At 41.7% G+C, this 14,950-nt stretch overlaps 1 protein-coding gene across 1 annotated transcript; it reads left to right on the top strand.

The window, feature by feature from the left end:
- The first annotated feature begins 387 nt into the window (after window positions 1–387).
- Window positions 388–12,676, top strand: LOC135175680 (regucalcin). The gene is made up of 6 exons (XM_064144017.1): window positions 388–550; window positions 4,758–4,940; window positions 5,217–5,432; window positions 6,874–7,005; window positions 11,461–11,615; window positions 12,326–12,676. The coding sequence occupies exons 1-6, from the start codon at window positions 388–390 to the stop codon at window positions 12,374–12,376; spliced, it is 900 nt and encodes a 299-aa protein (XP_064000087.1). The 3' UTR covers window positions 12,377–12,676.
- Window positions 12,677–14,950: the final 2,274 nt, after the last annotated feature.

Below are 14,950 nucleotides of genomic sequence, written 5' to 3'. Positions count from 1 at the left end.
ACACAGAAACGCGCACACATTTCTTTCCCTGCTCCCCAGATTTGCCTCTCGGCATGACAGTAGGCCGCTTGCACACCCACCCGCGGGCTGCTTGGCACCCTCTGGTCTCTGCGCCGCGCCGGGGCGGGCCGAGCCCAGCTCCCCTTGGCCTTAGGCGGGAGGTACTTGGACGTGTGAGGATCCTCACTAGCACTGAGCTGGCAGTCCGAGTAAGGAGCACAGAGCCAGCCGGTGTGCTGTCTACTCCGTACTCTGTACCGGTAAAGCCCCTCAAGACCGAACATGCGGCTCTAAGCAGACACAAACGCTGTCCAGCACTCGGAGTTGATTTTATACACACAGGCGCTGGACAGAAATACATAACCAGAATGATTTTCCCCCACAGATATGTCGTCCATTAAGATTGAATGCATCACCAGCGAGGGCTGCAGGATTGGGGAGTCGCCCGTCTGGGACGAGAAGGAAAGCTCCTTGCTCTATGTGGACATCACTGGTAGAAAGGTGTGTCGCTGGAGCTCTGTCAGCAAGCAAGTGCAGGCCATCTCTGTGGGTAAGGAGCAGCTCAAAAACCGCCTTGTTGAACCTAGAAGTTATGCATTCTGATTTAGTACAGCATCCCTGCCAAGCAAAGGCTGCTGTAGGTGATGGTGGATGGTGCTCATCTTCTGGTGGAAACCTGACCTTACTGGGCCAAGGAGGACACTGAGGCTTGTGCTCACACAGAAACTAAATTAAACAGTGCTTGGTCAGACTGAGGACTTCTCTTAGGAATTTGTGCTGTTGGATTACATTTGATCTACTACTCTTCCCTGTAAATTGTTCATTACCTGCTCTTTTCTGCTCCCTTTGTCTCAGTAGAAGGGTCACCAAAATTCTCTTTCTCTAGTGTTCATATCTATGGGAGTTTTGCTACTGATTTGAATGAGTAGTGCCCATAACATTATTAGAAAAAAAAAATCCCATAACGATTAAAAAAGTTGTATTTTAAGGTAACAGTATTACTGGCTGGAGTACCAATAATTTAAAATATTTATTTCAGAAAGGAAGAGCTGTGTTAACTCTCATAAACAAGGATTTTCAGATTTACTTCTGGATATGATACTCTAAATAATTTGTTTGTCTGAAGGCAGCTTCTTAAATGGTTTAAGTACTAAGATTTGTTATTTTCTCATATTCAGTAACACTTGGTGAAAAATACTTGTCACCCACCCATAAGCTGCTCACATTATTTGCAATAAAATGATCTGGGTTTGTTCTGCTCTTCAGATTACTGTAGCTACCAATTTTAAGATGAGAGAAAGCCTGATACTAATTTTGGAAACGTTGCATCCAAACATATTTTCTTTATATTTCCTCTTGCCTTAGTTGAGGGAGCATGCTTCTCCGTACTACCCCTTCCCAACTCAGACCTGCTCTCAAAGGTGTAATCTTTTACATGCAGCCTCTCTGGAGATGTAGAAGAGATAGTTGCTCAATTACCTACTCCTTTTAACCCTTTTCTCTTTTCTTTTCTTTTCTTTTCTTTTCTTTTCTTTTCTTTTCTTTTCTTTTCTTTTCTTTTCTTTTCTTTTCTTTTCTTTTCTTTTCTTTTCTTTTCTTTTCTTTTCTTTTCTTTTCTTTTCTTTTCTTTTCTTTTCTTTTCTTTTCTTTTCTTTTCTTTTCTTTTCTTTTCTTTTCTTTTCTTTTCTTTTCTTTTCTTTTCTTTTCTTTTCTTTCTTCCTTCTGTTTGCTTAGTAATAAAATAGTTATAAATCATAGCTGTGCATTAGGGAAGATTAAAGGACAAAAAAAACCCTCAACATCTAAAGAGTACCACGTGATTAGAATAGCGGGGTTGATGTCCAAAGTGGAAACTGAAAGAGAAGTTACTCATTACTGAAGCTTACAGAGAATTACAACATCCCAGTGCTTAGCCACAATTTCAAATGCACTTTTCAGCTCCATAGGGGAAACACCATTACATGCATAACCATGCCCAGAGGGGAGACTTTATGGTTAGCTTTCTGATTGGCATAAAATTGTGGTGTAAATAAATCTGTTCCTGTGGATGCTGCTTAGCAAAGCCCTCCTGGATGGCTGCAGACAGCTGGGTGCAAGGGTCAATACATTCACTTACACTGTGTCTGTGCAGTGAACAGCACCATATCTGTGTCCTTCTCACTATCCTCTTTCCTTCTGGGATGCCTTGTTGGGAAAACGTGGAGCAGTTCTTGTGACTGTAGGAGCACCTGGGAGGGCCGACTCCTCCAGGGACAGGCAGGGTTATTCAGGCTGCAATGCCTGGGTGCTGCTTGCTTAAGGGTGGGAGGTTCTGGTTGTTTTCCCCGTGGAAGCACTCTTGTAGGCTGTGGCCCCAAGATGTTTCACTGAGAAGCTGGGTTCTGACACTGCTGGCAAATCCCCTGCTGCCAGTGCAGGCAGAAAAATGCTTTTATTGGCATCATTACGGGCAATTGGAAGAGCAGCAAAATTACTTCCTTTGGCAGATGCCATGCATGGCTGAGGACACTCAGGGACTCTGCCAAGCTCTCTGTGATGGCACAGGAAGGAGAAGTGAAATCCACTTGCTCAGTGTAGATGAGTTCAGAACACCAGGAGCTTCAGCAGCATGCTCACACCTCTCTGGTTGAAGGAGCTGATAGATTTGAGCTTGCAATCAGGTGTGCAATTCAGTTGTTGGGGGAAAATAGGATTTGAATTTCCATCTGCTGGGATTGAAAAGGGAAGGGACATCCTGGGCCAAGTGCAAGCAGCCAGAAAGCAGCAGCTCCTCTTGGCAGCAGTGGTGGTTGCTGGCAATTATAAGTTTTTGTGAAACTATCACCTGATTATACCTCTGTAAGCTGTAATTTCAGGAAATGTTTTGGTTTTAAATTAGAAAGTTGGTGATTAGCCCTGTGTGTGTTAAATACTATCCCAGGCTTTATTGCCCTGTTTAAAGTTATTATTCCTTATATTGCACCTGTTTGTAGGCTTTTACTGAAATGCTATCTTCATAATCATTTATGTGACTTTTTTGTTTCTTTTTCACTAATTCCTTTATAATAACCTGCAGTTGAGGATTTAGTGCTTAATAGGTCAAGTTAGCATAAATTAATCATGGAGGACTTACTAATTTTTTTTGTTTGCTTTAACTTTTGGAAAGCTCTTACTACTCTTTGGTATGGTTTTGGTACTGCAAGAAGCATGTCTGGACTACATGACAGAGTGTGGCTCTCCTTCCTGGTGTGACATATCTCAGGACAGAGATGCTTTCTGTCACCATGAGTTATAAATGAAGGGCCATGTAGGGCTGATATACCCAGGAACTCACAGGATCACAAAATGTTAAGGGTTGGAAGAGACCTCCATGGATCATCGAGTCCAACCCAGAGCAGGACCATAGAAACTAGCACAGGTCACACAGGAACACATCCCTATGGGTCTTAAAAGGCTCCAGAGAAGGAAACTCTACAACCTCTCCGGAGAGCCCGTTCTGGTGCTCTGTGACCCTTACAGTAAAGAAGTTCTTTCTCATGTTGAGGTGGAACTTTCTGTGCTGTAGTTTATAATTTCCCCTTGTCCTATCACAAGGCGCAACTGAGAGGAGTTTGTCTCCTCCCTCTTGACATCTAGTCCTTATATATTTATAAATATTGATTAGATCTCCTCTAAGTCTTCTCTTCACCAGACCAACAAGCCCTGGCTCCCTCAGCCTCTCCTCACAGTGCAGTGTTCCAGACCCTTAATCATCTTGGTAGCCCTCCATTGGACTCTATCCAGCAGATCCCTGTCCCTCTTGAACTGGTGAGCCCAAAACTGAATGTAGTACTCCAGGTGAGGTCTCACCAGGGCAGAGTAGACTGGGAGGAGAACCTTCCTTGATCTGCTGACCACATTTCTCTTAGTGCACCCTAGGATCCCATTGGCTTTCTTGGCCACAAGGGAACATTGCTGTTCCATGGATAGCTTGTTGTCCACCATCATTCCCAGGTCCTTCTCCACAAGGCTGCTTTCTAGCAGATCACCTCGCAACCTGTACTGGTGAAGTTTATTATTCCTTCCCAGGCACAGGACTCTGCACTTACCTTTGTTGAGGCTCTTTAGGTTCATCTTTGCTCAGCCCTCAGTCTGTCCAAGTCATACTGAATGGCTGCACAGCCTTCAGGTGTGTCAGCCAAGCCTCCGAATTTGGTATCATCAGCAAATTTGGTATCATCAGCAAATTTGCTGAGCAGACTCTGTTGCCTCATCAGTGTCATTGACAAAGATATGAACAGGACCAGACCCAGCACTAATCCCTGGGGGACTCCACTAGTTACAGATGTCCAACTCTGTGCTAAACAAACACAGTTGCTCCAGAGCATTTGTGGCAATTGATTTTTCCACACAACAACCTGCTGTAAAATGTACCTAGCAGAACCAGGTGCTACTGATAATTATCACTCCTAGATGCAGTGGTAATAATCATCAAGCTCCCTAAAGTTGTATGGTTGGGAGAGTGATCTTAAGAGGTCTTTTCCAACTGTCACAGTTCCATATGACCCAAACTGATGATTCTCTTTGTAGCAACTTTTGGTATACATCAAGTATGCCTGCTTTGCGTGAGAGAATCTATTTCTATGTATTTAAATACAAGTTTTGTTGGTAAAATAGTAGGTTATTTCTAGTGCCTGTGATCTTACTGAGTTCAATGTGACTGCTTGCACGTATGAAGTGGGCAGAAAAGAAATCTCTCTGTAGCACATCCCTCTTTTTCATTTCAACTTTTTTTCTAGATGCTCCTGTGAGCTCTGTGGCTCTCCGGAAATCTGGGGATTATGTCATCACCCTAGGAACCAAGTTTGCTGCTTTGAAATGGAAAGAGCAGGTGGTAACCACCATTACTGAAGTGGACAAGGACAAACCAAACAACCGATTCAATGATGGGAAAGTGGATCCTGCAGGGAGGTATTTTGCAGGTATGCTGCAGGTAGTTCCTTCCTTCTGCTGCTGTGAGAGGTTTTGTGGGAAGTTAAATGCTGACCACATCTTTCTTAATATTTGAATGACTGAATAAAATATTTATCAGAAATAATTTCTGCCACAGTTCTTTATAACTCTGTTTCTTCCTCGAATTTCTGAAGCCCTGCATTGCTCCTGTCTGCACACGTAGACAGTGTGGTCATCATTGCTGTGGCTAGCAAGAAACCTAGGGCAGTGCCTATTCACTCTGAACCTGCTTTGTCTCTGCACAGGTACAATGGCTGAAGAGATTCGACCTGCTGTGCTGGAAAGAAACCAGGGTGCTCTGTACACACTCTTCTCTGATCACTCAGTGGTGAAGCACTTTGATCAGGTGGACATTTCTAATGGACTGGACTGGTCGCTGGATCATAAAACCTTCTTTTACATTGACAGCTTGTCCTACTCGGTGGATGCCTTTGATTATGATCTCCAAACTGGAAAAATTGGTATGAATTGTTGTATTCTGAAATAATCCGTTGTGCCTAAAGATTGTGATGTTTGTTTCCACTCTGGTTATTATGCAGAGATGATCAGGGCTTCAGGAGCATTTCTTCAGAAACTTCTTTAGAACAAAACAACAGAAGCCACGTTAACATCCATCTGCACCTGTGTAGGTGCCTAGCTCAAACTAGTCAGAGGCTGTTAGTAACATTATAAAGTATTTAAACTGAGTGGTAGAGTTTGACCAGTACTCTAGACTACTATTACTAAATATAGCGTGTATCTGATCTTTCTGTGTTGCAAGGGCAAAATGTTTCTTGGCTGGATTTCTGTGGCTTCTTATTGCTGATAGTGTAGGCAAAGTAACAGGAAGCTTGCACTCTCGTGCAAAACCTTGGCTAGCCTATCTAGATTTTTCACCATTTTGGTTTTTAAAACAGAAACTTTTAGATGAAAATTGTGTAGATAGAACTAAGCAACAACTGAAAAGCCCTTATTCCTTAAGGGCTTCTACAGTCCTGGGTAAATGAAAATTTCCAGTGATTTGGAATAGTAATTTGCTTTTGAGTACGCAGACTGTACTACTCTGCTTTAAAACAGCCAAGCAGATTTGATACTTATTTTCCAAATAGTGAATTTTAGGTGCAACATCTTGTCTTAAAAGTCTTTCTGACATATCTTACAACTGATTTTTTCTTTAGGAAATAGGGTGGTTCTCCTCTCTGTCTCCTGCACTTGCTCACTGTTTTTCTGTGGGCAATCTGTCAATCCCCAGGAGCAGAAAGGAAAATCATTACAAATAATCCTACATATGAGGAACATTGAAATTGTCAGAGTATAAACCAAACAACATTGGAAAGTTTGCTTTAATTTTTTCTAATTACAGTTGATAAAAGTTCAGATATAATTGTTTGTTTTAAGGTGAACAGTATGCCTTTGAAGTTGATGCTTTTTTTAACTGTGTTTATATAAACCCTCAGTTTATATGTTTGAAGGTCAGTTTTGTGTTGTAACAGTAATCATTGGCATGTTCCAGAAATCTGTTTGAAAACTCTTCAGTTCTCTGTCTGGAAGCCACCCATGCTTGAAATAATCCAAACTGCTTTCAGAAGAAATAAATATTTGTATGAATATATATGACATTTATTTAGCCATTCATTTAATACTCAAGGTAGTGAGTATGAATGATGTATTATAAAAGAGCACTAGAAAAAAAGATTATACTTTCAATGGATAGAAACTGATCCACAGACTTTCACACTGAGAAACAACTGTCATAGGAAACAAATGGGACACCAGACACAGTTTATTTCTTTCACGTGAAAAAAAAACCTCAGGACTTCAGCACAGCTTTTGAAAATAATAGCACAAATAACTCTGCTGGGCTGTGACTGATAAGAATTTTCACAATTGTCTCAGTTTTGTTGTGATTTTTCTACCCTGCAGGCAATCGCAGAAGTATGTACAAACTGGAAAAAGAGGAGAGCATTCCTGATGGGATGTGCATTGATACAGAAGGCAAGCTCTGGGTAGCTTGTTACAGTGGTGGGAGAGTGATTCGTCTTGACCCTGAGACAGGTAAGCCTTTGCAAAGGGTAGACTGCAATTCTGTGTTAAACCAAACACCAAACAAAAGCAGAGAATGAGAGGTGGTGTTTTTTCCCCCTACAGAAATGGTATATGGGCTCTTTTTAGAACACTTATCATTTTGGTTTCTTTTGTTTAACAGTTACATGTTCCTGCTCTCAAACGTTTGCTTTGTAAATAGGTTTCCCTTGTTCCCAGCCCCTATGTTGGAAAAGGTAAACCTGCTGAGGAGATTACTATTATACTTGTGAATTCTTTGAGTTGACATCCTCTTGCCTCCTCCAAATTTAAGATCAGTGTTTACATGATTGATAGGTGATCTGGAGGAAAATGAATAAGCCATGAAGTAGCAAAGATGACTTAAGCCATAGTGTACTGCTCTGGGCAGTGAACTGAGGTTAATACAAATCCCAAATGACACTGATACCAGCAACATTTTTGTTATTATTGAGAATTATTTAAACAATACGTTTTGCAATTGAAAAAATAAAAAGTGCTTAATGAATTTCACAGTGCTTTTCTCATGCCCTGAGTAATGTCTTGGATGTTGCCATTGTCTAGGCCTGTCATTCATTGCTAATCTCACCTGGACTTTGGTGGTGTGATTTACTCTGGGTAAAAAAAACATGTAAAGCACTTCTGGGGTACTGAACCACAAGGAGACAGAGGATTAAAATGGGAGAGTGATTCTGGCAGAACCGAAACAGCACAGATTTGCATAATGCAGCACAGGAGCAAATGCACTAGGTTGAATTTGAGGTATCTTGAAGCCAGGTCTAGCCTTAATAGAAGTCTTGCGACTTTGTGAAGCTTCATATTCTGGGATGCCAGCATCCTTTGGCATGTGGTTCCTTTGCAAGGCACAGCAGATCCTGGCACACGTGCACCAAATGTGTCAGACTGCAGCCTCTGTTCTGACTCCATCGGAACTTCTACCTGAGGCTCAAGCTGTGATTTTCCTTTTTGATTTGTTCCTATACATGGTTTTGCCAACCTGTGGGACTTCCTCCTGTCTCTACCTCAACGCTAGGAGGATGGAGCTACAGCTGGGAGATCCAAGGAGCTCTGGAATCTGTTTCTGGTCCCATATGCTCACCTTTTGATGAGAAGAGCACTCCTTGGTGACCTCCACCAGCCTTTTGAATACCTTTTTGGCACAGTGGACTCTACCATTTTTCTTCTTTGATTCACTGTTTCTACTTTTTTCCTTCCTGGCCTTCATCTGCTTTCTTTTTTCACTTGTTTTCCTTTTCCTTCTCCCTTTTGGAAGTGTTTTCTTGAGAGAAAGGTAAAAGGAATTAGCGTCCAGAAGCAGAGAGGCTAGGAAAAAATGACAGCAGAGTACGCATGCCTAATGCACTCTTGGTCTCTTAACTTTGCTCAGATCAGGGTCTTTCAGACTTGGATGTGACTACAATGTATCAGTAGGTGTCAGTGGACTTCTCTTCTGTGAACCTCTTTTGTCTCCCCTTACATAAAACTGCAGTGAGCAAACTGTAGCAAGTAGTTTTGCAGGTTAAGTGTCCGTGTCAAAAGGAGTAACCTTCTTCATGAATATCTGCTCACCTGCCCTTTCTGCACTATCATTTTGAAGTAATATCTGAAATCTGTGATTTACTGGCTTATGAGTGACTTACAACCATTTAGGGAGCTAACCCAGACAGGTTTGAAGAGAACTCTCTGAAAGACTAATTAACGGTTCTTCTAAATGAGAGTATTTTTATATCCTTTGATTGTATGAGATCTAAGAGAATTTATTTTGCCTATAGATACCAAGCATGAATGAATACTTTTGGTAGATTTTAGAGCATCAAGGTACGTTTCCAGGGCATTACTCATCGCAGAGCTTTGTAGACAATTTCCTCCAGGCTGTTATCTGCTGAGAGCACTCTGCAAGTACAATTGACTTCTCCCTTTGTCTTTGGGGTTCATGCCTTTTCTCCTACAGTGTGTATCTTTTTTCTTTTCAATGTCTTTCCCACTCATTTTCTCTCAGGCTTGATGTCAGCCAGTTTCTGGGGTAGACTCTGAAGCATTTTATAAGATGTCGTGTAAACTATGGTGCCGTGTAATCTTCCAGTGCCAGCTGATTGCTTAACAACAAAGTGTTGCTAGAGCAAGTTGGCAGGAACACTGTCTTGGAACTCATATTGGTCCATGTCAGTTTCAGGCAACAATCCAGTTCTGGGCTCCTCAGTTCAAAGGCAGGGAATTGCCTGAAAGAGTCCAGTGCAGAGGCACAAAGGTGATCAAGGGAGTGGAACATCTCACTTGTGAGAAAAGGCCTCTGAGGGAGCTGTGTCTTTAGCTTGGAGAAGAGGAGACTGAGAGGTGACCTCATTTATGTTTGTAAATATGTGAAGGGGGAGTGTCAGGAGGATGAAGCCAGGCTCTTCTCAGTGGTGTCCAATTACAGGACAAGGGCCAATGGGTGTAGGCTGGACCATAGGAGGTTCTACATAAAGAAAAACATTTTCACTGTGAGGGTGACAGAACACTGGAACAGACTGCCCAGAGAAGTTGTGGATTCTCCTTCTCTGGAGACATTCAAAACCTGCCTGCCTGGGTTCCTGTGTGACCTGCCCTAGGTAATCCTGCTCTGGCAAGACAGTTGGACTAGATGATCCTTTGAGGTCCCTTCCAACTCCTAGCATTCTGTGATTCTATGTGAACAGACAGGTCTTCTTTCCCAATTTTCTAGGTGTTTTGGAAAATCTGGGTAAAAAACAGTTAAACAAGCAAATAACTTCTGGCAATGTTAACACTGTTACACTAGGTTTGATTTTTCTTTTCTTTTTTTTTTTTCACTTCATCCAAATAAGCCTATTATACAGCATTCCAGATTCCTCAGGCCTATTACATACAGACATATTTCCAGGCTATTACATGCAAGAGGCTCTGTAACCACTGCTCACTTGTTGTTTTGTTTATTTTATGATTAAAAGAGATTGAAAGTATCCAGCCCTCATGTCACAGTTGTCAGTGAAGCAAAGACAATTACACCACTCATCCCTCTCAATCCTGTATGCTGGATGTACTGGTTACATCCATGCTAGCAAGTACAATGGATCAGACAATGTCTTCTAGTCCTCTACCATTTGTAGCTTATTTTATGCTGCCAGACTGTCTTCCCACACCATTGCAGAGTCCAAACTATCATTTGAGGTGCAATGTACCCAACTAGATGGGCCAAAATTGGGCCAGGAAGCCCAATTGCACTGACAGCTTAATAACGTGGCCCTGATTTTACTTGTGTTTATGACCTGCTTAGAATTGTGGTACAGGTGAGGCTGTTTAGTCTGTGCTTTGAGCAGTTCATTGCAGTTCTGTGATGTCACTGCAAGGAACCCAGGTTGAGCTTGTTGAGTGAGTCAGAAAGTTTTAAAGACAGAGATTTTCTTTTCCAGGGAAAAGGTGCTTATACAGTATATCTTATATAACATCCAAAATTAACAGAAAATCTCATAGATTTTCTACTTCCCCCCCTGCAGTGGGGTTTGCAACATCAAAGTTTTCTCCTGCTGTTTCAGCACATAGCTAAACAGTTAGTTCCCTTAAGGAAACCAAACAATTTACATGTGCAGTAGAGGGAGGTGGGAAATTACATGTTTTGTAAGACAATTCATGTGCTTTACCATGTTTCTTGAAAGAGAAATTCAGTTGTAGGTAAATAAAATAAGCCTGATGAATATAAACATTTATTGCCCAGAGTTAGGAGGAGCTTTAGAAAAATCTGCTGTAAGGTGTCTCAACAGCCTTCTGATTAAGGCTGGAGGCAGTCTATTGACTGTCATTATGACGGTCTTTATTGGCATAAGAAATACATAATATTGTTTGTGGCAGCACTAGTTTCTTGTAAACTTCAGACATGTCTTATGACCCCTATTTTATGCAAGCTTGATTTGAAAGGCTGTTAAAATTTTAGGAAAAACTTCTAGGAATTAAATCTTCCTTGACTGCAGGCAGTAGAGGTGTAGCACGAGGTACGCCTCAGTAGACAAGCATGAGGTCTGCTTGCTCCAGGCTCTCTTCATAGTTAAAAGTAGGAAAGTCAGCACGTCTAGGGCATGATTCATGTGACCTATTTTAGTGAGGAATTGTCTCCCATTTCCATTGACTGCATGGGCAGTCTAGATGATGAGCTCAGATATGGATGTCTGTGCCCTGAATGTTAGCATTTAATTAGAGGACAGGCTGGGATTATGAGTAGGATTTGTTTGTGATGGTAACTGAAACTTGTCAAATGATACATTGTCAGCAATGTGGTTTACAGAAATCTAATTTCTCCCTGTTGTGGTGCTCATCTGTGTGCTGGAAGTCAGCATGGGATCCCTGGTACCTGCTTTTGTGAAACACCTGGTTCCATGCTGGTTATTCACAATAATTTGTTTACATTTCTTTTTGTAAGTAGACAATTAGGCAATGGCATGCATGTTTTTTTCCCAGGGAAAAGACTCCAGACTGTGAAACTTCCTGTTGACAAGACAACTTCTTGCTGCTTTGGAGGAAAGGATTATTCAGAAATGTATGTGACTTCTGCCACTGATGGGATGGATAAAGAATACCTTGCACGGCAACCACAGGCTGGCAGGATTTTTAAGGTGAATAATACTTTTTCCTGTTGCTTCAGAAAGCTGGTTTTAGTTTCTTTCATTTTTCAGGCAGTAAACTAGTTGGAATAGTGGAAAGAAGGGAAAGGGTTAGAACATCAGTAATACATGTTAAGTTGTTTGTATTTTTGGCTCCTGTTGCAGGACAAAACGTGTTAAATGGACTTAGAGATTTGAAAATACTTTTGAGTTTAAAATTTGTAATAATCCTGATACTTCAAATTGTCCATGCCCTTCCCAACACCGTTTAAATTTTCTATTTGTTGTGGAAAGAATGTATAAATATTTCCGTGTCTTAATCTATGGCAGATAAAAGCATCTGTTTTTATTTGCTTTCTGGTTAGTCAGTTATAACTAAATTATCTCTTTAAAAATATGTCACCCAGGCAATTGTTCTAAGGCCTTGCTCTTCTGCGTGTGTGTATGCTGAAGGTTACATTGTGAACTGCAGAACTAAGGCTTAGTGGTATCTGAGAAGAGGCGTTTGGGAAATAGACTCTGGCCTGCAATTACTGAGCTTTAGAGAAAGGGAATAGGTTGAAGTTCTTGGCAGTGATGAGCTGCTGTGTGCAAAATGTAATAGGATGTCAAGTTGGAGGACAGTCCTTTTATAAATTGAAACATATCTAGGTGTGAAAGAAAAGCATCTGTCTGATAGTGGTGAATTACTGCACTAATGTTTTTTTCCTCTGTTTTAATAGATAACAGGGCTGGGGGTGAAAGGAGTTCCACCGTATCCATTTGCGGGTTAAATGTATGCTCTTCAGAATGGATTAGAGACGACTGATGTAAGCAAGACAGTAAGTCAGTCAGAAGGTCTTATTCTGGTGTTCAGCATCTTTAGCTTTGAAACTGTAGCACAATTATCTCATCAGGAAAGAATGAAAAACTACTGAAATAGTGGAATACTTCTAAAACGGGTATATATTCCCCCTATAAAGTCTCATATTTTGAATAATTGATGGTGCCCTTCCTGTGGTGCTGAAAAGATTCTTGTCCTAATAAACTAATAATGCAAATTGTTTTTATGATTAAACAGTGTTTTAATATTGCTTCTTTCTGGTGGTTTGTTTTTATTATTCTCTTATATAATTTTCAATTTATGCTGTGTTGGTTAAACTACTTGCATCGTCTCTTTTACGTGTTTTTAAAGTTCATTATAAAATATCCATTTGTGGGCTTACTGCTGCTTTAACTGGAACTTCATCTGTCCCATGATGTTCTCAGCATCAGACAGAAATGGCTTCAGGAACTGGATTCTGGAACTGGATTCAGGAACTCATGAACTGGAACTGAAGGTAGAACAGAATGCTCTCCAGTTGCTAGCCATAGAATCATTTAGTGATTCTATGTGACCTTTAAGGTCACTGAGTCCAACCATTAACCCTACTCTTCCAAATCCACCACTAAGCCATATCCTGAGGCACCACATCTACGTGGCTTTTAAATGTGTTCAGGGGTTATGACTCAACCACCACCCTGGGCAGCCTGCTCCAATGCCTGACAACACTTTCAGTGAAAAAGTTTTTCCTAATGTTGAGTGTAAACCTGTCCAGATGCAGTTTCAGGCCATTCCCTCTATTACTAGTTACTTGGGAAAAGAGACCGACACACACTTCATGAAAACTTCCCTTCAGGTAGCTTTAGAGTGTGATAAGGTCTCCCATCAGCTTCCTTTTTTCCAGACTAAACAATCCCAGTTCCCTCAGATGCTCCTTGTAAGATTTTTGGTCTAGGCCCTGCACCAGCTTAGCTACTCTTCTCTCCAACACCTCAATATCTTTCTTGTATTGTGGTGCACAGAACCAAACACAATACTCAAGGTGTGGCCTCACCAGTGCATAGTACCGAGGGATGATCACCTCCTTGGTTATACTCACCACACTGGTTCTAATACAAGCCAGCATGCTGTTGAAGTGAGCTTGACTCTTATGGTCCCTCAGCTCTATAGTGAATATGACACGTGAAATGCAATACCTTACTGGTCAGTTTAGAGTCACCTGAAATGTCTGCTCCTCTCTGGAGGTGCAGCTTTTTACTCTACAGTCCCAATGTATGCAAGACTGAGCAATGACCTTGGTCTGTGTTCCAATCCTTGGCGCTAACTAGAACCATTGAGTGTTACCACTGCTAGAAGCAAACACTGTCTGCAAAAGCAGTGGCAGTTATTTAGAAGAGACTGAGCTGAAAAGTAAAACCACTGAACAGAATTAGTTCTGCTCTAACTCAAACCAGGACATGGGCCTTCTTGGCCATTGGTACTTAAGTGAAAGCACCACCTGGACATACCTCCTGATGAACCAAACTGTCTTAGAGCAGCCAGAGACACAAGAGGGGCTCATGTGCTGAAGAGGTCACTTCTGTGAATATGCAGGAAAGGGAAGTTCTATTGTAATTTCTTCATAGCACCTGTTGTAAGCAGCAAACTTACTGGCTGGACTGCTGTTTTCTGGTACCTTCTGGCCCTTCTGTGTGCTAAAGCAATGGTTTGGTAGTGCAGTCAGTTTTTAAAATGCAGATTTTGCTCTTGACATGTTGTTTGTTCCTGGGTTTTTGCACCTCCACCTGCAGGTCCGATAGCTGTCTGTCCACATCCTGCTGTGTGAGGGTAACCTGCTAGCTGCTGAGACAGCCTGCTGCAGTGTGTTTTTTTCTGCAAGTACTGCATAAATTGATTCATCATAGTTTTACAGTGCATCTCTGCAAGCACGTTCTCTTCTCAATCTACTTGTGTCTGCTGTGTCCTCTGAGTGTGTGGTGGGTGACTAAAGCTGCCTAGCCTCTAGATCACTGAGGCCTCAGTGCTACTTTGGACCAAGGCTTCAAAGGTGACTTTGTGCAAGTCGCCATTTTCCCCCCTTATAAGCATGTGGGGTTTACATCTCAACAGATGGAAAAACAGAAGGTTTAAGTAGCCTCACTTCAGGGCAGAAGATGAGCATGAGGTAGAGATGGGATCTGGGGCTTGCTCTTCTGAGTGTCTGCTATCATTTACTTTACACGCTACAAAGTAATCTCAAAGCATGGTAGAGAGAAATTCAGAAGTTGAGGGAGATGGTGAATGTAGCAAACTTAGGGCTCTGATCTCACTGAGGTCATGAAATCTAGTGACAACCGCAGTTCAGGAACTGTACTGTAGGGTGCTAATGAGTATGGCAGTAGGGTTATAGCCAGCAACAACACAGCACCTGCCAACCCTTTTTGTCGTTACTGCACTAGAAAGGTAACAGCAACAACTTGCACCGGCATGAAAGATCTGGTCAAAGATTAGTTTGTCACAGTTAGCCAAGAGTCACTCAGGAGATACAGAGATGATATGGCTGCTG

Source organism: Pogoniulus pusillus, chromosome 5 (assembly GCF_015220805.1).
Source record: "Pogoniulus pusillus isolate bPogPus1 chromosome 5, bPogPus1.pri, whole genome shotgun sequence".
Taxonomy (NCBI): Eukaryota; Metazoa; Chordata; class Aves; order Piciformes; family Lybiidae; genus Pogoniulus; species Pogoniulus pusillus.
The sequence above is the reverse complement of the archived record's forward strand: the minus strand, read 5'-3'. Positions and strand labels throughout refer to the sequence as shown.

What these genes read in the sequence shown, in the direction of transcription:
- LOC135175680 (XM_064144017.1), top strand. Translation starts at nt 388, where the DNA reads ATGTCGTCCATTAAGATTGAATGCATCACCAGCGAGGGCTGCAGGATT. An exon ending in AGTGCAGGCCATCTCTGTGG is followed by an intron (nt 551 to 4,757) that starts GTAAGGAGCAGC and finishes CTTTTTTTCTAG; the next exon opens with ATGCTCCTGTGAGCTCTGTG. An exon ending in TCGTCTTGACCCTGAGACAG is followed by an intron (nt 7,006 to 11,460) that starts GTAAGCCTTTGC and finishes TTTTTTTCCCAG; the next exon opens with GGAAAAGACTCCAGACTGTG.